This window comes from Miniopterus schreibersii (genome assembly GCF_964146895.1).
Source record: "Miniopterus schreibersii genome assembly, chromosome: 8".
NCBI lineage: Eukaryota > Metazoa > Chordata > Mammalia > Chiroptera > Miniopteridae > Miniopterus > Miniopterus schreibersii.
Window position 1 is genome coordinate 5,408,665 of NC_138109.1, and position 27,043 is coordinate 5,435,707.

The following is a 27,043-nucleotide window of genomic DNA, read 5'->3' on the forward strand; positions in this document are numbered from 1 at the left end:
CTTCTTGCCTCTCTGGGAGGAAAGAAGAAAAATCAACTCGGAACAAATCAATCAAGCGAGCATGTATTGGGACCTTCCATTCAGGACTGTGCTGGGCACCACACACACACACACACACACACACACACACACACAACACACACGTACACGCACGCACGTACATGCACACGCGCGCACACGCTGCTTCCTGCTTCAAAGTCGAGCAAGAAGAACCCAGAATGAGAAACACACAATGTCCCTTTTCCTCTCGATTCCCAGCCCGGCTTTTCCTGAGCCCTCCCTGACTCTCCTCTGAGCCCTGACACAGTGACCTATTCTCACGCCTCGTGACACCAAGCTTCCCCGTGGTGCCAGCCTCCCACCACTTCCACAGCGCCTTCCGGATTTCTCCAGCCCACACCAGTTCCTCTCCTTTCTGTGTTCTCGCCTTTTCTGGTCTGTAGGGTTAACTCTGGCTTTAAATCACAATGTCTTCATTATTACCCTTTTCTTAAGAGTTTATCTTCTCTCCCCAAGGGCCTGTAAGATTCTTAAAGATCAGGTTTCCAATTGCACCATGCTGTCCTGAGCACACAGTAGGCGCTTCACAACCATTGAGGAATTGAACATTCTGCTGGGTCATCTCAAGTTCAACCACATTCACCAAAGAGCAGAGATAACAAAAGAGGCACTGAGTGGGACATCTGACACCAAGCAGGAGGACCGGCAAGCCCGGAGGCAACAATCCGGGAGCACTAGGCTCCTTGCAGTGGTCTCGGAAAAGCTACCCTTCCCCAAGACGTGAGCATTTGGGGCTGAGCCCAGAGAATCCCGTTTTTTAAGACTTGGGCTTCAGGAGAGAATGTCCTTAAAAAGTCAAGAAACGCGAAGGGAAGGGCTGCCTGAGCTCCAGATGTAAACCGGCAGGAACACACATGAATGGAGGCCATAAATCCCTCCCAGGACGCAGACAATGCCTCAGCGATAAGCATGCAGATTGCACACCTAGTTCAGAAACTCCCCCGAGTTTGCTTGTAATTAAGGGGGTTAGAAAGGTAAAAAAAATATATAAACCCAATTAATCATTTAAATATTTAAAGTCAGATTCCCCTCTCTCCAGGATTAGTGTGTTTCATAACGCCGGCGCAGACAGCCCTGGTTTTACTGGGGTTCATTTCAGAGCATGTTTAAACTCGTCAGGTTGAGTGATGCTTCCAGCAACTAATCGCATGTCAAATAAAAGATATTTTATGTAATAAATTACCGCTACAAGTAATTCAAATGTCATTTATCAGTTTTATTATCAGTCAGGCAAAGTCTTCTTTCTCTATATTAATCAAAATCAAGCTTTTTTTTTTTTTGGAGCAGTTTTGACACCTCTTGGCAAAGTACAGAAGTGAAGAGGTAGAGCCAGCCTGGAGCTGAAGGGAGTGGGACAGCAGCAGAAGAAGAATGATACTCACCGGTGACACCAAAACTGCAGGTATTTAAAATTGCCATTCCCATTGTTTTTATACCAGCGTCAGAGCAGGAAGGAGTCTGTCTCTGAGAAGATGTATTTTATTTTTAGGGCTAGGAGACTCTTAAAAATACTCCTACCTAAATACCTAACCGTGCAATGCTTTTTCTCAGAGAGATCTGGATGGGGATGATTTAAATGACTGAGCTGCCCCAGCTCAGCCCAGGCTTTTGCCTCTTTAGGAAATACTAACAGTTTAACCCTTTGTATGTGCTCACAGAAGGCAAATGCGCGATGTTTTAGGTCAACTCTGTGACCAGCCAGAACACTCTGTTCTGAGCAAGTTTTCAAGTAGCCGAGAGACCTGTCTGGTATTAAGCCATAGAGGAAACAGCTGGAACAGAACAGATGTGCATCTTAGAAACTTCTGCACCCCAGCTGCCACTGCCCGTCCTCAACGAATCCCATTCAATGGCTGGGCCAGGGACACAACTAAAGAAAAAGTGTGGAGACTTAGCCTTTAGTTAAAAAGAAACACAAAGAGTATGGTTAGTGACCCAAGCAAACACAATAGGTGGGAAAGAGTCCCAGGCTGACAAGCAGCTGCTACTGACTCAGGAGCCCTATACAAGGCTCACCATGAGGCACTATTCCTCTGGTATCAGGCCACACAACGCCAATGGTTTGTTAGACTAGGTGACCATGGATGAGAGTGGTGTGAGTGTGTGCGACCTAGTCTCACCCATTCAGCTTATCCAGAAAGCAGGAGAAGGCGGTGGTCTAAATGGGATCTGTGACACACACAGCGAGTCTAACCCACTGCCTGGCCCCTGCAGTCTACACAATGATCTTGCTCCCGGTGTGGCTAAGCCAGGGAGAAGGGTGGCAGAGTGAGCCAGAAGGGAGCTCTGGACCACACGGCAGGGGTTCAAATCACATCTTTTAAAATTGGATATCTAACACCATTTTAAATCATGTTTTGAAAAAATAAAACTTAGATAATTAAAATAAACACAATTATAGAAAAGGCATTTTAAAAGACAACAGACGGATCCAAGGCTGAGTTACATTAAAGACACAAAACTAAGCTATTTTCCATCACTTTGGAGTCAATTTTAACCTTTTTAGACTTTGTACAAGTGACTGAAAGAAGGGGCTCTGGCTGTATTTAAGAGGTGTACTTTTATTACTAGTTTGAAGAACCTTGGTTCCTGAAACAGCTTTTCTTTAAAAACAACAAAACCTCCTGTGGGTCATGGTCTCATGTAATAATTAAACACTGCATTCAAACAGGACCTTTACATTTAATCTGAAATTCTCTAACAGACTGCCACTGCATAAATACACATGGTACAGCAAGGAGGGTGTAAGGACAAGGGAGGGCAGGAGGGAGGGAGAAAGGAAGAAAGGAAAAGAGGATGGAAGGGAGGGAGGGAGGGAGGGAGGGAGGGAGGGAGGGAGGGAGGGAGGGAGGGAGGGAGGGAGGGAGGGAGGAGGGAGCAGTCTAAATGCACTAATATTAACTTTAAGAAATAAAACTGGGCCCTGGTTGGTGTACCTAGTGGTTAGAGCATCAGCCCACACACTGAAGGGTCGTGGGTTCGATTACCGGTCAAGGGCATGTACCTGGGTTACAGGTTCCACCAGGCCCTGATCAGGGCATGTGCAGGGGGCAACCAACTGATGATGTGTCTGTCTGTTGGTCTCTCTCTCTCCCTCCCTCCCTTCCACTCTCTCTAGAAATCAATGGAAAAAATATCCTCAGGTGAATATTAACAGAAAATAAAAAAATTTAAAAATTGGGAGGCAAGTTACTTCAGTGAGCAAACGAGAATGCATTCATGAATCTGCAGCTCATGCTCATTCCTCTTAGTGAAACAGTAACATGCAAAAGCACTGCTATAAGAAAATGGAAACTGAACCAATAAGTACTTTTATAGATTCTTGCTTGTAACCACACTACTTGACATAATACATTAATTAACTCATTTATTCTGGTCCCTCATCTCTCCTTCTTAAACCTTTGTCACATACATCCAAGTCTGTCTCGAAGATTTGGGTGTCACATTCTTCTGGAAAAAAACAAGAGCCGCCAGCTACTACTCTCAGTTTCCCCAGCTGGCTGAGTCTGGGAGACTGGGAACACTGCTCTTGGCCAGAGTCCTGAATCCCAATCAAGGTGAAAGAAGGAGTTGGGGAGGGTGACTTACTGTATGGCTGAGAAATGAGGTGAGGGGGCTGGACAGGAACCACCTGTGTGGCTGAACCCAAGGACGAAGGCTCCTCGGCAGCCGTGCCTGACTGCTGGAAAGCGACATCGATCTCTTCGTCTGTCAGCCCTAGGGGAGAAGAGCACAGGATGGCAGGTGAGTACCTTTGCCACTGTCCATGGCTGCTATGAAATCCTCATTGAGAAAAGACCCTTAGAGCCACAGAACGCCTAGCATCCTGGGAAGCTGCCTCTCCGATTTCGGATTCTCTGGAACCTCTCTCAGTTGCAATTTAACCTTAAGCGACAGAATATTAGCCTCAACACTGCTTCCAAATGTGGCTCATTCAATTTCCTTAATTTATCCTTGAGTTTATTGCTGCTTTTGAAGTCGCTCCGTACTGCAATTCTCCATTCTTCCCCCGAAAACAGATACCATCAACTGCAAATGTGGCTCATTTTAATCTGTAATGGTGTTAAAAAAAAGAGGGGAAAAAACTAACAATAATGCATGAAAACAGACAGGGAAACAAAAAACTAATTATTGGGTGAGACGACTAATTAGTCTAGATCGTTTCCGAAGACGGGAATAATTTGCTTTATTTTATGACAAATGCAGAAATAAAAAGAAAAATCAGGACTGACTGTGATTAGTATGAATGGGATACAGAATGTAAAGAAGAAAATAAAACAAGAAAACAGATCAAAACAAGGCCAGGCCCAAACTTTCAGATGGTTATTACTCTAGCCTCTCACAGGCTGCCGATATCGCCGTTGGCTAGTTTCTCTTTCCCTTTTTTTTTTTTAATCTTCCCGACTCTACACCACACTGCACACGGGACATGAGGAAATAGCAGGGCGCCATCTGCAGTGGCTGCACATGCGGAAATTTGCCCCTAGAGGAATGAAAGGCAAGCAAAAGACCCATGAAGACCACATTTCCAGTGGGCACGCAGCTGGGAGGTTTTCCAAGGCAGCCTGGGGACGCTGGCTCTGTGGAAAGAGGGTGAGGGCACCAACCAGCCCAAAGAATGGAACAAAGTGCAGCGCACAGGTGCGGGGAAAACTCCACGGGGCTGACTAGGAAGCAACGCGTGTGGGCAAACGTGCTCCAGCCACTGAGAGCGAGGAAGGCAGGCACGAGGTCGCCGCTAGCCTGCGAAAGACCTCTCCGGCCGGCCCGTGCCATTCCGGGAATCCCAACATCCAGTCCGGCCACAACACAGAGCTTTTAAACTAGAGCTGGGAGCTTTTCCACATCTGGTCGGCAGCGCTCCATTAGAGGCCCACAGCACAGTCTAGCTGCCCCTGGGGGTAGAGGAAGTAAGTACAGGAGGTTCTGAGGATCAGCATCTTCCGAAGCCTGTGCCGCAGCTCTGTGCCCAGGGGCTCCTAGATGGAGCACATTAGCACTCTAAAGCAGGGCGCTGCCCTGCTCCGCACTGGCGTTGAGTGACTGCAGCCGCCCAAACTTTTCTGGGAGAAAGCCTGAACTGTTCTAAAGGGTGCCATACCCTTCTCTTCTGTACTGGGCAGTTGAGATCTGGCCCCATTTAACACTGTGGCTCTCCCCCCTCCCCACGCACACAGTGGAACTGGCCGAGGCAGGCCAGGCCACACCTCTGTGAAGTCTCTCAGCAGATTGATGGGCAGATGGAAAGGCTGCCAAGGTGCAAAGAGGGTCATTTACTGGCACTTAGCACATTCAAAATACAAAGGCTAAATCTGAGTATATGGGGCAAGATCAGGGACATCCCTCCTCCTGAATTCCCCAGCTTCCTGCAAAGGGGTTGCTTTTATCATCACCTCACCCCCTAATCACAGAGGCAGGAGAGAAAGACAAGCCAGGGAAAAACGGAGAACACAGCTCCTAGACAAGAAAGGGAGCCCCTTTCAGCGTTCTGGTAGAAAAGCTACTGCTTTAACCAGCTCTCAATCCGCTGAAGAGAGCGGCACACGCGACGTCAGCACGGGCTGCCAGTCGCTGGTACACCACGGGATTCTACAAACCTGGTGGTTCGTGGGCCTTGTCAGCCGCTGGCTGCAAATGAGGATAATTTTCCCAAAAGGAGCATTCAGTTGCATTCTCATTTTCCCTTTTGGCTCTTTCAAATATAAACAAGTACGATAATGTTTAACGCTGGGGAAATATACAGTAAGTCACAGGCTGGGCTGCGGCCCTGAGAGCTGGAGCTGGTTAAAGGGACAGGACTCCCTGACCATTGTCCTGCCCTCTGGTCCTGAGCTTTGACGAAGCCTTTTTTCCTAATAAAACATGTCCCTTGCATTATTGCAGCCAAGCCCATGAGTGAGACCACGGTTTAAAGGGCATCAGCACATCCTTCCAAGCTCTTGTTTTTCAGAGACCTTATCATTTGATGCTCTAAATTTACATTGGCTGGAAGTCTGATATCCCTGGTTCTCCGGAGAGTCAGGATTTTGATTTAGTTACATAAAGTGAATCATTTTTCTTCTTTTAAAAAAATAAGGATTTTAATGATCTCACTGAATAATATAATTTCAGAGCTGGACCATTATCCCAGTCATTGCCTTCATTTAACAGATTAAAAAAACTGAGGCCCAAGCAGGCTGAAAAATATGCCTCAAAGCATACTAGTTAAGGGCATGGCACTGCTGAGGACAGGCCAGGGCTTTCCATCTCTGGCCTGGTGACTTCCCACTAGAGCACAGTCACCAAACACCAAAGGGCAGACTGCAAAATTAAGTCTTAAGTCTTGAATCTTAGGGAAGAGGTTTGACAAGGACTAGACCTCTTTTCCCCCATCCCCAGGCAGCACCCCATCCATAGGGAAGAGCCCATGGATGCTGCTTCGGGGCTACAGCAAAACAACACAGGAACTTAGCACCTGTGGGTCCTCTCCACAATGACACCTGGACAACTTTCTGAACACCACCGGAGTGACAAGAGTAGAGTGACCTCATCTCATTCTAACCCCAAATAAATCCGAAGGCCTCTCACAGACTGGTGCCCAGCCTTCCACAGTGTCTCTTCCTCTGGGGTGTCCTGGCTTAGGGGTGGCTGACCAGGTTCAGGACTCTGCAAGTGAATCTCTCAGGGATTCATGCGGGACTTTTGGAGACCAGGGGTAGGGGTGGGGGTCATCTCTCTCGGAACACAACCGTTAGCTACCAGTCCTGGGCTCTGGTGCTGAATGGCCCCTGCCTTTAGGGATGAGGTGCTGCCACAGAACCACACATGACACATCCAGGTTCCACCCACCCCCACTGAGAAACACCAGAGAGCTGAGACTGAGACCTTGCAGAATCCAAAAGGTTAAAAGGAATAATAAAGGAAACTGCCAATTGTAAGTGAATTATATTTGGCTCTGAAAGCTGAGGCACAGGCTATATTATAAAAGGCATCTCTTTGCGTTGTTTACCATCACCCTGACTAATGCAGACCTTTTTTTTTTGTTTTAAATAATCTCATGCAAATTAGACACACACACTTCCTTCCAGTTGATTGCTATCTGCAAGGAGTAATCTAACCGCCCAGGGACGGAGCAAGGGCTGAGCTGAGCAGAGACGGAGCAAAGGGTGTCAGTCTGTGGCAGGCAAACCTCCTCCCCTCCCCTGTCTGCTCCAAGTCTTCCTTTAGCTGCTCCCTTTGGGAGAATTAACCAACTTTAATAAAACCTAAAATCTTTCAGTTGGAGTGTCAACTGCTTGACCTGATATCACTAGCACTGTGCATTTAGGGGAACCTTCAATAACCTCACCTCTGCCGCTTGCCGGCTCCAAGAGCCACCAGATATCCCCCATCTGTGACACTGACAGTTAAAATATATTACTGACAGGGAGCAAAACTAAGGAAGTCCTGCCCAGTGATTCCATCCACTCACTAGCTTCAGCAGAGGAGGAGAAGGAGGCAAGGGGACTTGTGCAAGGTGAGCAGGAGGAGCAAGGTGTCTGGCCCTGAGGCTGTGGAGTTTTGCCTTTAAGGCCATAGCTGCCTGATCTGCAAAGCTGAGAGTACTCAATTCAGACCCCACTGTGGAAATGAAGTCCCAGGCCTGACCTCTTGGTTCTCTTTAATTTACTTCCAGAACCAGCTTCCTTTCCTGGAGCCGTCCACTGCCCCGGCACAAACACGGGCCAAGGACTTCATCCCAGCACTTCTCCAGGGTGCGAGCCTTTTAAAGGAACAGACAAGTGAGCTACATTCTATGACCACGAAAGCGAACGGCTTCAGGGCTGCCACACTTGCTTGTCTTTACCCCTTAGAAGACAAACAGATGTGCTTTCTTTTTCTAAAGGTTTTGTTAAAATACAAACAGACCCAAACTGGTGGACTCTGTGAGCTGCAGGATGCAGGTCCTTTTCCAAGTCTCAGAGGGGAGGGAGACACTGACTTCCTTCTGTGGGACTGGCTGTGCAAGGGCTTCTCAGATTTTCAGAGTAAGTAACCTCAACACTGTCCCCAGTGACCGCACGGCACTGCCACCAGGCCTGGCCCTGAGCAGGTGAAGCAGAAAGACAGATGACAGCAGACAGCGGTATTCTCTGCATCTCTCAGGTCAGACAACAACCAGGACAGCAGGGTCAGGGATAGCTGGGAAATAAGCAAGATAATGAACCTGACAGCACCTTCCAGCCCAGCCAGAGGTTTATTAGGGAACAGGGACAGAGGGCCAGTGGCAAAGGGCGGCAGTTCCGCGCTGGCCACTCTGTCCATGGTCCTCCCCATCACAGTCCCTCTGCTCACAGGACTCAGGTGATTCACAGAGACCGAGCGGGGTCACCTCTCTCAGAACAACTAGTTATCTACCCGTGCACACTCTGGAAGGAGATGAGGCAGAGAAGGCACCTGGCTAAAAAGACTCCCGAAATTAAAAGAAAAATCAACTCTCTCAGAAAAGGTTAGGGGAGGGGAAAGGGGGAAAAGTATCTTTATTTTATTTTATTAACATTTTGTTGGAACAGTGGAGTACAATAAGGACTCTCAGAGCCTCTAAAAGTCGTTGGATGACCTGTAGACCCCTATTTCCCAGTGCCTTGTATAAAATTGAATTTTTTAAACATAAATTACACGTAATGACGACACTGTAAAAACTAACAGTAATGGAAAGCTGTGCTGTATTTCATTAGCCTGTATTATTCCGTGCCACCTGATCCAGCCGGGCCTTGTTTATGAGTTAGTGTGTTAGCAGATGCCGATGGAAGCATTTGCTTCGACCTTGCTCTTCTCATTGGGGCATGAAATTACGACGGCAGCACCTTGATATTACAGCCATAAATACAGTAAACTGCAAATTTAAGCCAACGGCTCCTATTGTCTCTGAACATAAAGCTGATCGGTATTTATTTAAAAGGAGAACAAAAAAAATATTATATATCACCTTGTTTATGGGGCCTCCCCCACCCACGTGCCAATCCCCTCCCCCAGCCCCCCAACCTGTCTAATTCACTTGGTTAAAATATTAAGCAAATAAGCCAAATGCTTTCTTTTCTGCTGATTAACTATTCCCAAGCAGCAAAAACAGTTTTTCAGAAAACTAGTCCCAAACATCATTAGCCTGGATGAAAGAGTTTTTATAAAAACTGATCTGAGGATGAGACCAGTTCCCACCATCCTGATGCTGGTATGTCAATTTGAGAGCAAGAGGTGAGGCTGTCTCCCTTCCTAAGTGAGGGAAGTTCAAACAGCAGGAGGAAAAGTTGCTGAAGATGCCCTGAAAGTGAATGTCCTCTCAGTACCCTTCTAAAAATCGTTCGGTAAAAATGCTATTTCAAAAAGAAGCAAAACACTGCCTCCTGCCACCTAAGGAAAGAAAGAAAAATACCTAACCAAGAATATAATTCTCATCTCAACACAGGGAGCCGGGGACCTCTCATTAAAACTTGCACCAATCCCCTCCTTATCCCAGTGAACCATAAAGGCAATATATCCTTTAAATACATTAAACGTGCAAGAAAAATAAACACAAAGACAAAAGGACACTGGATATCATCCAGCCACGTCTCCTAGTATAAATCACCAAGTAAAAAGCCAGTGCAAAGCGTACTGCGCGGCTAGCTTGAAGACCGGGAGCCTGGCAGGCTCTTGTTCCGCTGTGAGACTAAAGGGAAGGCAGGTCTGCTCTCCTAACTCAGTGGGAGATGATCCCTCTGGCTCTGAGAGAGGCAGAAGCCAGAAGCGAGATGCAGAAACTCAGCATGTCCAGGTTCGGAGGTTTCCTGGGTTAGTGGTGCAGCCGGGAGACAACAGCAGGCAGGCTCTGCGCCGACGGCCAGGGAAGCAGGCAGAGGACCATTTTAGCAGTGAACTAAATGCAAGTTTGGGGGAGCAGTTTAATTCCAAATCAGACAGGCTGGGGTCAGAGGATGAAGGGCCCAGTGGTATCAGTGATGTGGCCAACTCAACCAAGATCAAAACTTTTGGGGCATTTACTTCTGATACATTATCCCACAAGGCAGACGCACTCCCCTGGAGCCCTAAATTATTTCAGCCACACCAGTCACTGAGCTGAGCTCCTTCCGCACAAGGAGGAAATTTCCCTATAAAATTTATTGAGCTTCTCTGGGGAGTAGTATAACTGGCGAACAAGACAGAAGTGAGCTGCCCCTCTGTGGAACACAAATTGAGATCTCTCACATGAAAGACTGGGAGGGTTTCCAATCAGCATCATGAGGTCTATTTTTAGATCTATCATCTAAACGGGTTTTTTCTTTTAATCCCTCTCTGCTAAATTAAAAACAAAAATAAAGAGGAGTGATTTTGGTATTTGATCATCAATTCCAAAGGACAGATATTGCCGCAGCTGTCACAGACAGCAGTGTAGAATCCTGCAGGTCCTCAGCCACAGGCTGGAGCCGGCCTGCCCACAGGGCACAGACCAAATCCCTGGGAAGGCACCATCTTTAAAGACCAAGGGGCACGATAATCAGGATCACTGCTACCTGAAGGCCACAGGCCAGGAAAGCCAAAGGTAGGTATGTTGCACATATGCAGAAAGCCAAATTAATATACACCTTTAAATATACTTGAATCTTCCTCCTGTTTTAGAAGAGGCAGTGAAGTTTGTTTTTAAAAAAAATCACCTTTGACAACCAAACAAAAAAATTTAGATCTGGAGGAAGAGCCGAAGCTCATCTGGTATATCTCCTATTCTCTCTTCTCTTCCTTCTGTTTTACAGATCTCAGAGCCGGCACTGACTTACCCACAGCCCACGGGGACCCCAGAGGCAGAACCTGATTCCCAGCACGGTGCTCTTTTTACTGGGGGCATGGGGGGGAGCACAAGCAGCCTGCGCCCCTCCGCTCTCTGACACAGTCAACACATGTTAAATAAGCAAAGTATTCGAATCAATCGCTTCAAAAAAGAAAACAAAAAGAATATACAAAGCATGGGGAAACTAGGTGAACAGTACATGGGGACCTCTATGATACACGCACACACACACCTTTTAGCTGTGTGTTCACCCATAAAATGTAGATAAGAAAGGGTATCACTGGTTACGGATGAAGAGGGGACTGGCAGCTGGGGTCCGAGACTGAAAGACGTTTCACTGAATATTCTTGTGCACTGTGTCCCATGGGAAATACTTCTGATGCAAAAGGATAAATTAAATTTATTAAGGACAAAAAAATATATTTGGAGGGGAAAAAATCCTAAACAAAATCACTTAGAATGGCTATGTCGCCATTTTCTGGAACAGAAAAACCAAGACAGAAGGTGTGCCCAGGAGCTGGGGTTAGAAGGCACACACAGTCTCTAAGTTCTTGCTTTTTTGCTCAACCCATTGTGGCTGTAACCACAGCAGCCAAGTACAAGGTGGCTTTTAAAAAAATGTGTTTTAAAAGGCAGGCATCTGTTCTATTTTGACACATCCTGGCTACCTAAATGTTTCTTCCAGCTCTAAATATTTGCTTCACCAATGGAAATGTTTCCATCGCTGCAACAAAACAAACATTTGCTTTGGGATGGAAGGGTGGCCATACGCTGCTTCGTATGTTACTGAAAAGAGTCTGACTTAGGAAACAACCTACTATGGACACAAACCGAGGTGGAAGATTCTGCTCCTTGAGGAAAGCCCCGTGCCCAGAGTTCAGGGCACCAAAGCACACTCTTTGGTCACTTAGCTAAAGCTGTGAATGTTCCACGCTCATCTCTGGTTTTCTTTTACATCTTGAATCTTAAATATGCGATCAGGTTTATTATTTGGTATTCAACTGACTCCGTAAAGTTTTAAATGACCATGTTTAAAGTCCTCATATTTATCTGATATTAACACTTTAAACATGCTATGTTCTGATAGGTCAAAACAAAAAATATTTAGTCAGCACCTGTTTGTATAGCTCAAATGAATCCGGTATTAGTTGCTATTATCCACCTTGTTCATGGAGAGACACATATTCAGCACTTAACCAAATCCATCAATATCTGAGCGCGTATTTTGCCAGGCCATGGGAGAGAGCCAAGACCTCACCTTCCCTACCTGTTAACTGGCAGCTTCCCTAAGACCCCTTCCCCCAAATTCTTATTCTGGATGGGTATTTTGTCTATCTTTTACTATGATACATATAACCTTAAAAATATATAGCTATATGACCTATAACATAAACAGGACATTATTGATAACAAAAGTAGCACAACTGCAAAAAACATGGAAAACAAAGCATAGAGAAAATAAAAACTTCCACTCTCTACCCAGAAATAACAGTAAGAATTCATTAAACCCAGTGTCAAAGAATGTTTTAGGAGCTTTTCACATTTTCAATTCTTTAAATCCCAACACTAACCCTGCACAGGCCCGCTGAGGTGCACAACCCCGGGGCCCCGCGTCACAGCATCTATGGCACCTTGTGGGGCCGTGCGGTGCCTCATCCACGTGGCCAGAGGTGGCCCTGGTGCCCCCAGGAAACAGGTGCTTTGTTCTCCCCACTTTGCAGATGGGAAGCCCAGGCACATGGCAGGCAGCAGCCTCTCTGAGGTCCCAGTGTCCTCACAGGGAGCAGGGCACGAACCCAGTCGGGCAGGCCTCAGAGCCCCGCCCTTCCCCACGATGCCATACAACAGGAGGGGAAATATTCCAGCACATCATTCAGGCATCTTGGTCAAGTTACTAAGACTGAACTTTTTCAAATTAAAGATGACTTTTTGTATGAGAATACTCAAAGCCGGCAAAGGTGCTGTGTGCGTGCAAACAGAGAAACTTCTGAAAGACAATTTGGCACTGTATCTCAAGAGCATTTAAAAATGGTCATACCCTTTGACTCACAACTTTACTTCTAAGAAATAATAATGTACAAAGATACCTCATCTCTATATTTTTAACAATAGCAAAAAATTTAAATAACCTAAGTGTCCAAAGAGGAATGATTAGGCAAGTTGCGGACTATTTCAATAATGTAATAATATTCAAATGTTCACATTCATATGAACAATTTCTGGATGGCATGGGAAAATGCTTTTGATACATTAAGACGTAAAAAGCAGATGTTATATTCATAGCATGATCTCAATTACATTTTTAAAAAGAACAAAAGGAAGCAAGAGGGTTGCATCATTTTTAACTTAATCTAAATTCAACTTAGAATGTTCAGAAGGAAAGAGAGAAGGAAACGGTGGGGGGGTCCCACCATTTCATTCAGGGAGTGTGGTGTCTTCAAGCGAGCCACAGAGGGGAGCTTGAATGTACTGCCTGCTCATCAGCTCATTCATTCCCACACCCCCTTGCAGCCTGCGCACCCTGCCCCAGTGCATTTCCCCCATACAACTTGGCACCCATATGCAAAGCCAACCCTGGCATTTGGTGTTAAACCAAAGGTCTGTTTCACTGTGAAGGAAAATGTGGCTGTATTGGACTTCTGCAAGGCAAAACACCAGTCTCCTGCATAATATCTTTCTGAGGGATTTTTAGAAATTATTCCTTTGAATATTTTGATTTATTTTTAGAGAGAGAGGAAGGGAAAGGGAGAAAGAGAAACACCGATGTGAGAGCAAAACATCAATCAGCTGCCATCTGCATGCCCTTTGCCAGGGATGAAGCACACAACCCAGGCACATGACCTGCCCGGGAATAGAACAAGCAACCTTTTGGTACATGGATGATGCCCAATCCACTGAGCCACACCAGCCAGGGCTTAGAAATTATTTTTAAAAATTAGTATTTAATAGACATATTTCCACAGTACATGCTATATTGTAAAGATACAAAAGGGTATATAGTGAAATGTTAATGCCTTCCCAATCCTGTCACCTGGCCACCAGTTTTATCTTCCAGAGACAACCAAAGTCATCAGTTTCTTATATGCCTTCAGAGATAGTCTGTGAACATGAAAGTGCTCTTATATACTCACCTAATATGTATCCCATATATTATATACCTGGGCATGTGAATTTTTATACAAATAGTAGCATAGTATGAACACTATTCTACACCTTGCTATTTTTAATTAATATATCTCAGCATTCCATATTAGTATCTATAGAGTTGTCGAGTTCTGTTTAATGGCTGTACGGCATTCCATTAAATGGATGCGCTACAACTTATTTAACTTGTCCCCTATTGAACATTTACTGCTACATACAAATCTTAAAGTACAAACCCTGTATGTGCCATCTGTACACGTGCCAGTACGCCCCTGCAAGCAGGCTCAGACACAGGTGGTTTTCATTTTTAAAGTACTGACACACTGCCCTCCTCAGAGGCTGTTTCCACTTCCATTCCCACTAGTGTGGGTCTCTTTCCCACAACCTTGACTACATGATGCTATGATGCTATCGAGCTTTTCATCTTTGTTGTTCTAAAAGGTAAAAAAAAAATTGGTCTCATTGTAGTTTAAGTACACCTTTGTTTAATGTACAGAGAAGCACACGCATCTTAAGTGCACAGCTTAATGAATTTTCACACAGTGAGAGCATCCATGTAAGTACGACCCAGGTGAAAATGTGGAGTGACAGCCTCCAGGAGCATCCCTCACGTCTCCTCCTAGTCACCACGTACCTTCCAACAGCACGGAGAAGAATGCTCACTTCCCACCCTTCTATAAATGGAGGAACACAGAAAGCATCCTTTCATACAGCGCATCTGTGGCTCAGCATGAAGCTTGTGAGGTCCGTCCACACTGGCGCTGTAGCCACGGCTCATCCACTCTAACTGCTGTACAATATTCTTACACGGGATAAGAATGGACCACAGTTTATCTGTTTCCAGTCTGGGACCATCTATGAATAGTGCTGTTGCTATCAACATTCTTACAGATCTATTTGGAGGGGAGCTGCTGGATCATCTGAAGTATGCGTGTTATCAGCTTTAGCAGACACTGTCGACAGTTTCCAAAGTGTTACACCAACTCGAGCTCACACCAGTGGGAACAAGATTCCCAGCTGTTCCACACCCAGCACCCAAGCCCTCGGTTCCTCAGTTTCAGCCATTCTGATGGGTATGAAGCAACACCTCATCCTGATTTTAATGGGCATTTCTCCGATGACTAATGAAGCTGAGCATCCTTTTTGTATTGTTACTGTCTTTACTGGGTACAGTGTCGTATGTATGTATGTGCATATATAATAATTTTTAAAATTGAAAATTTTTCAACTACAGTTGACATACAGCATTATATTAGTTTTAGGTGTCCAACATAGTGACCATCTTATAAAGCGATCACTCTATATGACATTTATATCCATATAAAAATAGGGTTTGTTATTCTGTTGTTAGAATGTTGTTTGGTCTGTACTACCAATTATCAAGAAAGGTATTTTAAAACTTTCTGTTATGATAGATTCGTCCAGTTCTCCTTTCAGTTCTGTCCAGTTTTGCTTTAAGTATATTGAAGGTCTGCTTACTGAGAAATGTTAAACCTTCCCTGTGATGACCACTCTGAAGTTTACTTCTCCGTCTCTTGTCTGAGGCGAGGACCAGGTTTATCCTGCTTAATATATGCGTGGTATCTTTTTCCATCACTTTACCTTTAATCCTGTGTCTTTTCATTAAAGGTGTGTTTGATGTAAGCAGCACTGAATTGGGTTTAGGCTGTGTGTTTTTTAATCTAATCTTGGCAAACTTTGCTTTTAATAGTCTATTTACATTTATTGTAAATACTGAAGTTTGGGGGGTTGATAGCTTTCATGTTACAATTTGTTTTCCTTTTGATCTCTTTAATGACTTCTCTTCTCTCTTCCTGCCAACTTTTTTGCTCAGGTTTTCCCTCTGTTAGCTTGTAGTCAAGGTGGTTTCTGATGGATTGCTCGCAGTAAAGTTACTAACTTTCCTCTAATAGTTATGAAAGAGTATGAAGGAGACATTCTGCTATTTCTCTTCTACCTCTCACCTCTCGTTTTAGCGCCATCAGTGGATCCTGTCCGCAGTGATCAATAGTGAGGTGTTCGCCTAATGGGGGATCTTCAGTTTTCAAGAGTGAAGTCCTGAGACTAAAATGTTTGAGAACCAGTATCCTGGACGTCACAAACCATCCCTGACTGTGCCCCCCATTCTAGCACTGAGAACACTTTCTCCCTCCCTCCGCCTTTGTGCTATTGTCACACATTCAATACACACGCATGTTAAGCCCACCACAGCGTGATCACTATGGACACTAACTCACACTGCTGCTTGCCCTTTCCTGGGCTCCTCACTCCCTCCTGCATCCCGCAGGATTGCCTTCGTGTTTCCTTCAGTGCAGCATGCCGGCCACGGGCTCTCTCAGCATTGTTTATCCAGAAATGTTGGTATTTCCCTCTGCTTTTAACAAATGCTGTATTGTGAAATAATTTCAGATTTACAGAAGAGGTGCAAAAATCGTACAAGAAATTCTCATATATGTCACCTAGAGTTTTCAAAGGTTAAATTTATTGCCCATTCTTTATTATTCTCTGTCAATCTATCAATATAAGTATCTCTGAACTTTCTGAGACTAAGTGATAGGAATGATGCCCCTTTCTTCCTAAATGTTTCAGTACCATTTCCTGATGTGGGGAGGGGGTAGTTCATGCTCATATATAACCACAGTACAATTATCAAAATCAAGAAGTTAACACTGTTAAATTTATGTCTGTGGCAGATCCCTCGTCTGACCTCAGTTTGAATTAACCCAGCTGCCTGCCTTATACCTCTACTTGGATATCTAACAGAAATCTCAAGTTCAGCACGTCCAACACTGAGCTCCTCATCTCACCCCACCAAAGCTCTCCACTCCTACTTAATAAGTCCGTCCTCCTAGGCACAAGGCCAAAAACCTTGGAGACATCCTAAACTTCTGCTTCTCTTTCAGACTCCAGATCCAATGAATCAGGATGTGCTGTGGGATTTCCTTTCAAACGATATTCAGGGATCTGAGTGAGGGCTTCCACTCCCTGACGAGTCTCCCAGCTCCCCCCCTTGCTCTCCAACCGTCTATTCTTAATGCAGCAGCGACAGTGATCCTGACAGAGCTCAAGTCAGATTAGATCACTCCTTTGCTTAAAAGCCTCTGATGGTTCCCATTTCACTAGAAGTAAACCCGAATTCCTCAATTCTCTGCATGCCATGCTTCCTGTCACTGCTGTGACCTCCCCTCTCACTACAATCCACCTTGCCTGCCCACTGGCCTCCTTTCTGTTCCTAGAATTTGCCAGACAGGCTCCCTCTTCAGGCCTTTCAGGGACAGTTCCCTTTTCCCAGAACTCTCCCCAGAAACCTGCATGGCTTGCTTCCTCATTTTCTTCAAGCTTTTGCTCAAATGTCACCTTAGTGGGGTCTTTCCAGACCCTTCCGTTTAAAATTACAGCCTTCCACGAACTCTGTATCGTTCTTACTTTACTTATGTTATGCTTATACTTTATTCTACTTACTGCCGTCTCCCTTCCTCCCCACCATTAGAATGTAAGCTCATGAAGGCAGAAACGTGGGTCTATTTATTCATGGCTGTGTTCCCAGTGCCTAGAACAGTGCTCAGCTTCTATTAGCGCCTGGCAGGTGTTCAACAAAACTGTAGAAAAAAATAAATGGAATCCCAACATGCAAAATAATAAAAGTAATGTTGCTTGGGTTTGGGGAGCCAGCTGGATCATGGAGAAAACCCAGAGTCCCACCTTCTTGTCCCCTCTTTACCCCTGAAACAACTCTTTAGAACCTCCAAGGAGCCTTGAGGTAAGTGCACAAACTGTTACCATGTACTCACCCTGTACTAAGGCAAACTAGTCTGCCCCTCAGCCCTGACACGCCTTGCATTCTCCAGTCTTCTGCTGATACTCCACCCATCACAGGCTTCTCCCAGTCCTACTCAGACCCTGTCAGTTGTTCTGGGCCATCCAGAACTTTCTCTGTTCAGCCAGCCAGAAGCACTTGCCTACAGCAATGACTACCTATCCGATACTCCTCTGCTGTCAAACATAGATTGCTTTGTAACCTTTCTTTTGTCTTCTATGGTTTTCTAAGGATCCTAATATGGTTGAACATTACTATCTGACTGATTCACTGCTATACCCCAAAGGCTAACACACTGACCAACTTGTAGTGAACATTCACTGAAAATTTGTTGAGACACTTAACTCATCCAATAAAGAGTTCTTGGAAGGTTGTAATTTTAAATGGAAGACATTTTGAAGCTCCATCCCATGCAATAAAGCAGGAAATAAAAATTAAATGTCTAAGAGTTAGAAAGGTCACAAAATAATCAATTGTAAACAATGATTATATACACATTTAAAAAAATTAATATAATCATAAGAAAGTTCAATGAGGTGGCTAGATATATAATATATATATTTTTAATTCAGTAGCACTCCTATGCACCAGCAGTAAGTAATTAAAAAATTAAATGAAAAGAAATTCCTATCATAGTAGCCACAAGAAGTATAAAATTACTATGTCTGACTTCAGATAGAGAAAGACAAATACCATACAATCGATTTCACTTATATGTGGAATCTAAAGAACAAAATAAACAAACAGAAACAGACTCATAGATACAAAAGACTGACAGTTGTCAGAGGGGAGGGGCTTAGGGGGGCTGGGTGAAAAAAAACTGAAAAGGGATTGAGAAGTACAAATTAGTAGTTACAAGATAGTCAAGTGGATGTCAAGTACAGCATAGGGAATATTGTCAATAATACTGTAATAACCATGTATGAGACCAGGTGGGTACCTGAAACATTGAAGGGACCACTCTTATAAAGTACATGATTTTCTAACCACTACATTTGAAACTAATACAGAACAATATTAAATGTAAACTATAATTGAAACTAAAAATATTTAAAAAACAAAACCAACAAAATTACTATGAATAACCTTAAAGTATGATAGATCTATGTAAAGAAAACCTTACAAAGAGAAATAAAAGGGTATTGAAATAAAAGAAAAAGGCTTTCAAAAGTAACTTGAAAGGTCTGACACTATTCCAATAAAGATCCCAATTATTTTCTCAAAAATTCTGAAACCTTATCTTGCATAAGCATGTAAGAATGCACAAGTAAGATGCCCTGGCAGTTGTGGCTCAGTTGGTCGGGCGTCGTCTGTGCACCAAGAAGTTGCAGGTTCGATTCCCAGTCAGAGCACATGCCCGGGCTGAGAACTCAATCCCTGGGAGGGGGCGTGCAGGAGGCAGCAGATTGATGTTTTGCTCTCACATCAATGTTTCTCTCTCTCCATTCCCCTTCCTCTCTAATCACTTTTTTAAAATCTGAAAAAGAAAACCAATAGAATGCACAAGTAAAAATAATAAGGAATACTTGGTAGTTCATTGTCTCCTCTACTAGACATTTAGATATACTTCTTTATATTTACTTAAAACTGGTTCCTCTAGGTATTACAATATGCATCCTTATCAGGTTCTACTCTGAATTATACTACTTTACATATTAAGAATCTTACTATGATGCACATTATATGTGCCATATTTCATGTATTAATACATTTCATTAAAAAGCAATAATTTCATTCACACACCCCTTCTGATCTTTGTCCTATGTTCATCACCTATACATATATACATGTGTGTGTTATCCAACAATATCTTACTATTGCTATAGACAAATGACTTTTACAGGATTTAAGACTAAAAATTAAAATAGTATTCTATATTTACTCACATATTTAACATTCCCTGTGCTCTTCCTTTCTTCTTGGGATTCAAACTTCTATCTGATATTATTTTCTCTTCCGCATCATCTTCCATTGATATTTATTACAATACAGGTCTGCTGGTAACAACTTCTCTGAGCTTACATCTAAAACTATCTTTCCTTCTTCTTGATGACTGATGAATATTTCCAGTGTAAATAATTCTAGGTTGACAGTTTTCTCTTTTTTAGCATTTTGAAGATATCACTCCATCGTCTAGTGGGCTACATGGCTCCAGACTATACATCAGCCATCATTCTGATCACTGTTCCCCTTTGTCTTCAGTATCCAGTAGTTCCACTACGTGATACCTACATGTAATTTTCTTTGTATTTATCCTGCTTGGGGCTGGCCATGTTTCCTGGGCTGCTGGGGCAGGGGTGTTTAAGTCATAATGGGAAAACGTTCAGCTAGCCTTTCCTTGAATACTTTTTTCCTGCCTTATTCTGCTCAGCTTTGGGGGCTGCAGTTACCCGTATGTTAGGCAACTTGATTTTGTGTCACACATCATTGGGGCTCTGGTACTATTTTTCAATCTGTTTTTCCACTATGTACTGTAGTTTGGATGATGTCTATCAACTTGTATTCAAGAGCACTGATCCTTTCTTTTCTTGTGCCCAATATGCTACTATTCCCATCCAGTGACATTTCAGTGACAGATTTTGCATTTTTCAGTTGTAAGACTTCCACACATGGTTCTTTTTTACAACTTCTATATCTCTATTGAAACTCCCCATTCATCCTTTCAGCCATTTTTAATATACATTCTTTCCACATAATTTTTCATATTATTTCAAAGTTCTTTTCTTGTCCATAAGTCTACTTCTTTGGATTGACTTTTCACTTCGCTATGGGTCACAAGGGCCTGTTTCTTCATCTTCACATGTCTAGTGAGTTTTGATTTTATAGTGGACATTGTGGATGGTAGGACTTTATGCTGCACATTGTGGAGAAGCTATAGATTATGTTTTCTCCCTCTGAAGAACTGAGTTTCGTCAAATTACTAGCATATCACCTTGATCTTAGGCAGGCTCAGTTTTTTACTTTCTTTTTTGTGCTTAGTCCCAGAGAAAATGCCACAGTCCTAGGATGTACTGCTGCTTCTAAGGGGTGGTCTTCTGGGATTTCAAAGTGTTTACCAAGACACTTTGATAAGACTCAACCTCTAAATTCTGCCTTTCCTATAGAAGATAGCTGCTGAAATCTCTGCTGGACTCTGCCACCTACTGCGTGCATGGGCAGTTCAGGAGTTAGCCTAGAATTTGAGGGGTGTTTATATGCAGAGTTTGGGGTTACCACTCCAAGGTTCTCTTCCTGGAATATCCATCCTCAAGTTCTAGTCACTCTGGCATCCTTAAAACCCATCCCCCAGTTCCTCAAACCAATACTACAGCAGCTTCATGCTTGAGTTCTATTTGCTAGAACCTGAGAACTAGGGAATATCTCAAGGAAAAGGGATATATATAGGTAACTGACTCTCACCCAGAATGGTTCCTCCTCTCAGGAATCAAATTCACTTCGTTTCTGCTTGCTGCTGGTTGCTCTCCTGTGCCTTCAATGTTTCTCAAATATTTTGTCCAGAACTTATATTGTTATTGGTGGGAATGTTATGCTGATACAACATACTCAGTCATTACTGAAAGCCAGACTCTAACTCAATGTTTTTAAAAGAGAATAAAGAAGTGAGCCTTGTTCTTACACATATGAAAACTGATGATAAAGATACAGCAATCAAAACATTACAGCACTTGCATAAGGATGTTTTTGGTCAATAGATATTCTTGAAAGAGGCCTTGTTACATACTGAAGTTTAATATATAATAAATGAAGTATAACAAACAAACGGGGAAATTGCTTTGTCTATTTGAAGGGCAATTTTGGAAAAAGTGATGTCTGAAAGTAGTTTCATTTCATATCACTTCATTAATTTCAGCTTAAAGGGTTAAATATCAAAACATAAAGCGTAAAAATGAAAGTAAAATATGGGTAAACATTTAATTTATCACCCTGGTTTGGTGCTTGCAGACAAACTATTGAACCTCTCTTCCTCATTTTTTTCCTCAAAGGCAAGAAGATAAAAAAAATAAAAAAAAGACCTACCTCATAGGATTTTTTGTGATTGAATAAAATAAGGGCACTCAGCTCACTGCCTGACACATAATCAGCCCTCAATAAATGTTAGCTGTTGCTATTGTTGTTACTGTAATTATTATTATTTAATAATTACGGAAAAGGAATTTCTTTCATAAAAATAATAGAGAAAATATCAGAAGATTGATAGATTTGATTATGTGAAAATAATCACTTTTATATATTAAAAAACATAAAAGGCAAGGAACAAAGGAGAAAATATTTGCAAACATGACAAAGAATTAATATTCTTAATACATGCAGGGCATTTAAAGATCAATAAGTAAAGCACTAATATCCCAGTAGAAAATAAAGAATTGAATAAACATTTCTGAGAAGAAATAAACATATTTTAAAAGTCTATGTTATTAATCAAATAAATGCAAATTAAAACCTGAGAAAGTGATCCTGTTGCTGTTTGGTTGTTTTTTAGTTTAGCAACCAAACACATTTAGCATATTGAGACAGGTACTCATAGTCTGTGGTAAAGAAACCAGTATGACTATTTGGAAAACTGTGGCTTTGTATAAAAAGGTCATACCCTGTGATTCAATACTTCCTCTTTTCAGGAACCTATTTTGAGGGAGTATCAAAAAGTGCTATTTGCCATTTTTTTCTAATTCCCATATATAAAAAATAAGATGGAAAATAAAGTAAATCCTCATTTCAAGAAGCTCAAAGAATAACAGTGGAAACATCCAAACAAAGTAGATAAAAGAGAGTTCTGTGGAAGAGTTTTAAATTTTCCAAGTAGCCAAATTTTTCTTACAGGACTTCTTATTGTAAATTTTAGTTTTATTGCTTTATGGAAGGGGGCAGTGTGGTACATGATTTCTGCTTCTGGAGATTTTTCTTTGTGGCCAAATTATATAACTTTTTATGAATGTCCCATGGGTACTGAAAAAATCTGAATATTCCATTTTATGTGTATAAATTCTATATAGTTATATATCAAACAAGCTTATTATGTTATCCAATTGTTTCATTTTATTTATTTTTTGCCTTTTGGTTTATTAAATTTTGAATAATATCTTCAACTAAGTGGTTTTAAATTCTACTTGTATATTCTTTTAAAATATGTTTTATTGATTCCAGAGAGAGGAAAGGGGGGGGAAGAGAGAGAGAAAGAGAGAGAGAGGAGCATCGATGCAAGAGAGAAACATCAATTGGCTGCCTCCTGCATGCCTCCTACCGAGATCAAGCCTGCAACCCAGGCATGTGCCCCAACCAGAATCAAACCAGCAACCCTTTGGTGCACAGGATGATGCGCAACCAACTGAGCCATGTCAGCCAGGACAGGGCTTTGGCTATTTTAAATAAAACTGCTACATACATTCTATATGTACTCATTTCTTTTGTGTCTATATCTAGAGTAAGGGAATTTCTGGGTCACAAAACAAGCATGTATTTAACTTTAGTGGAAAATGCCAAACAGTTTTTTCAAAGTGGCTGCACTCCCACCAGCAATGTATGGGGGCTACAGCTATTCCACATTTATGCCAACACTTGGTATTCTCTGTCTTTAATTTTAGCCACTCTGGTAGGTATGTAATGGTGACTCAGTGTAGTTTCAAATTCTATTACTCTGATGAATAATGATGCCAGGCATCTTTTTATATGCTCATTAACCATTTGGAAATGCCCTTTAATACAAATACCTGTTCAAGCCTTTCATACCTTTTTTAAATTAGGTTACTTGGCTTTTTTTCTTATTGATTTGTAGCTCTTTCTGTAGTCTAGATACAAGACCTCTGTCAGATACATGTATTGCAAACATTTTCTTCCAGTGTATAGGTTGTCCTTTCACTTTCTTGTCTTTTCCACTTTCTATATGAACAGAAGTTTTTAGTTTGATATAGTTTTTTTTCCTTTTATGACAGTGGGTTTTATAGCCTAATTAAGAAATATTTTCCTACCCCAAGGTCAAGAAGATATTCTGCTGTGTTTTTCTAGAAGCTTTATGGATTTACCATTCTCGTTTATGTATGTTGTGAGCTAAGGGTCAAAGTTGATTTTTTTCACATGAGTATCTGATTACTCCAGTGCCAATTTTTTTGGAGCAGTGGCACATTCTGTAAAATTTATTTACTGATCAACATATAATTATAGAGAGCCTACTAAGTCAGACATTGTGCTGGAGTTGTAAATAAATCCATGAACAAAAAAGATATTCTTGCCCTCATGGAATCTAGTGAGCAGTTTAACAAGTTGGGTCTGAGAGCCCTTAATTTCAGAAAATTCTTGATCTGAGGAAGCAGTGGAGTAAAATCCCTTTAACTTTGTGTCCAGTATCTAGCCAACTGATTGCACTAAATTAACTGAAAACTCCAGGTTCCGCTTCAATTTTTCCCAGATTGATGGTCATTGAAGAAAGGATCATGAAGAAAACTCACTCCTTTTGATATTTTTCTGATTATAGAAGCAATATTCAAAAATTGAAAACAACTGTTTTAATAGAGAAAAACTGAAAGGAGCCAGATGAGAAAAATCACTTACATGCCCACCATCCAGAAGTAATTACTGTTAATATCTTGAACACAAAATGGAATTATACCTTAGCTGAAGATTCTAGAGCTATGTATACAGTGAAAATTTTGTAGAGTCAAAATTGCTCTTGAAAGTCGTTTTAAAATATATATATACACACACATACACACACACACACATATACATACATGTATATGTGTGTGTGTGTGTGTGTTTATTGATTTCAGAGAGAAGAAGGGAGAGGTAGATAGATAGATAGAAACACCCATAATGAGAGAGTCACTGATCAGCTGCCTCCTACACACCCCTTACTGAGATTCGAGCAGGAACCTGGGCATGTGCCCTGACCAGGAATCGAACATGACCTCCTGGTTCATAGGTCAACACTCAAACACTGAGCTACGTCAGCTGGGCTTGAAAGTCCCTTTCAAGGAGACTTCCAGCTGGACCTGGCAGCTTGAATACATAGCTCTGATTCTGATTTTAACTCATCCTACATTAATTAACATGTTAAAAAGGATTCATGCCCAAAGACTTTCCAATCAGATTTTGGGGCCTCTCTCTTATATAACAGCCAGCCAAGGATCACCAGATTTTGAGAGAAACCTCAAAAATAAAAATCAGGGTCCCCAAAACATACTAAAAAACCTAAGAAAAAACAAACTAGGGAGGAACAGAAATAATATTCTCGGGGGGGGGGGTAGAAAGAGATGTTTCACCCAAGAAACAAGAACTGTATGCTAGTAAGAAAGGAAAAAAAGAACAGTAACAAAAAATAATCACTATTTATTGTAAATTAAAGATCTGAGCAGAAAAAATTGTTCAAGAGAAATATGCACAGAGCTGTCAACTCCTATAACAATGCCAACTACTGCTTCTGGAGGCTCTTCTTGAGGTGTCACTCTTTTCAGAAATGTGTCCATGGTGGTTGGCTTGGTTTCTTTCTTTTTTCATCACAGATCTGCTTGTAAGCAGACAGGACGCCGTGAACATTCCCCTCTGTTAATGAAAACCTCTGGTGTTGGGGCCGGGTGTTCAAACTTCAAGGAGCTTGCTGAGGTCTGCAAAAGCATCTTCTGAACCCTCTCCTGTGAATTTTCTTGGGGGTTCTTTTCCTGCAGGCTCCCATTCTTCCTCTTTTTCAGTCCTGTTCCAGTCCCAGCAACTCGGTCAATCCCTCAGGAGCCACCTCTAGCTGCTCCTCAGCGCCACCCTGTCCCACAGCCGGGTTAAGGCTGTGTGCCATCTGGCCACAGCCGTGTGGATTTTTGCAGCCCCTCATCCTCAGCCAGTCCTCTGAAGTCACAGCTAGGACATCGCTGGCACCAGCTTTGCAGTTCCATTATGATCTTACGGGACCACCGTCCTAGACGTGCTCCATCACTGACTGACACACTGTTATGTGGTGCATGACTATATTTGAAAAATAAGAGGGTTAGAAAATCACTGTTCAGAAACCCTCATAATAAATGATATGAAGCAACTGTTAAGGATTCAGCAAGCCTCATAATAACTGATTAAGAGCCATTAATGGATACTAAAAATAGTGGGTAAAAGTTGATGAGAAGATATTTACATAGTTTCGAAGTATCTCCTCAAAAGACATTTATTAATTACTAAGAGAAAAAATATAACTTTATAGTGGAGAAACATGGGAGAGAACTGCAACCAACAGAATAAGTGAAATCACCACCAGCAGGACAAATCAATGTCGTGTGCCTCCAGAGAGGGTGCGCTGAGAAAGACACAAAACCACTCGAGCTATTCCCGCCCAAAGTGCAGGAACTACATATAGTCGAGGGAAAGACCAGACAAATCCAAATTCAGTTACAGGCTTCAAAACTGGTCTATATGTCCTACAAAAATGTCAAGGGCATAAAAGACAAAGAAAGCCTGAGGAACACTGTTCCAAATTAAAGAAGCCTAAAGAGATACGACAACCAGAAGCAACTCGTGGTCATGGACTAGACTGCAGACCAGGAAAAAATCATGTTTTCTTTTTTTGCTATAAAGGACATTAGAATAACTGAATAAATCTGAACAAGGTCTAGAGATTACACAATAGGATTTAATCACATTATTTTCTTGATTTTTACACACACACACGCATGCACACACACACGTGTGTAATGTGTATGTACACGAGGAAGGGAGAGAAAGGGCCAAGAAGGAAGGGGGAGGAGACAGAGGAAGCATGAGGACGAGGGGGGGAAGCATGGAGAGGAGAGGGGAAGCATGGGGAGGAGAGGGGAAGCATGGGGAGGAGAGAGAGGGGAAGCATGGGGAGGAGAGAGAGGGGAAGCATGGGGAGGAGAGAGAGGGGAAGCATGGGGAGGAGAGAGAGGGGAAGCATGGGGAGGAGAGAGAGGGGAAGCATGGGGAGGAGAGAGAGGGGAAGCATGGGGAGGAGAGAGAGGGGAAGCATGGGGAGGAGAGGGGAAGCATGGGGAGGAGAGAGAGGGGAAGCATGGGGAGGAGAGAGAGGGGAAGCATGGGGAGGAGAGGGGAAGCATGGGGAGGAGAGAGAGGGGAAGCATGGGGAGGAGAGAGAGGGGAAGCATGGAGAGGAGAGGGGAAGCATGGGGAGGAGAGGGGAAGCATGGGGAGGAGAGAGAGGGGAAGCATGGGGAGGAGAGAGAGGGGAAGCATGGGGAGGAGAGGGGAAGCATGGGGAGGAGAGAGAGGGGAAGCATGGGGAGGAGAGAGAG

General features: G+C 42.8%; 1 protein-coding gene across 3 annotated transcripts in view; it reads right to left on the bottom strand.

Annotated features, from left to right (window-relative positions):
• PEX14 (peroxisomal biogenesis factor 14) overlaps nt 1-27,043 on the bottom strand; it is a 129,598-nt gene that overhangs the window by 23,632 nt on the left and 78,923 nt on the right. For all 3 annotated transcript variants that reach the window (XM_081144794.1, XM_081144796.1, XM_081144795.1), the window contains one exon: nt 3,649-3,777. In XM_081144794.1, the coding sequence (XP_081000920.1) occupies nt 3,649-3,777 (129 nt within the window). The remainder of the gene's footprint in view (nt 1-3,648; nt 3,778-27,043) is intronic.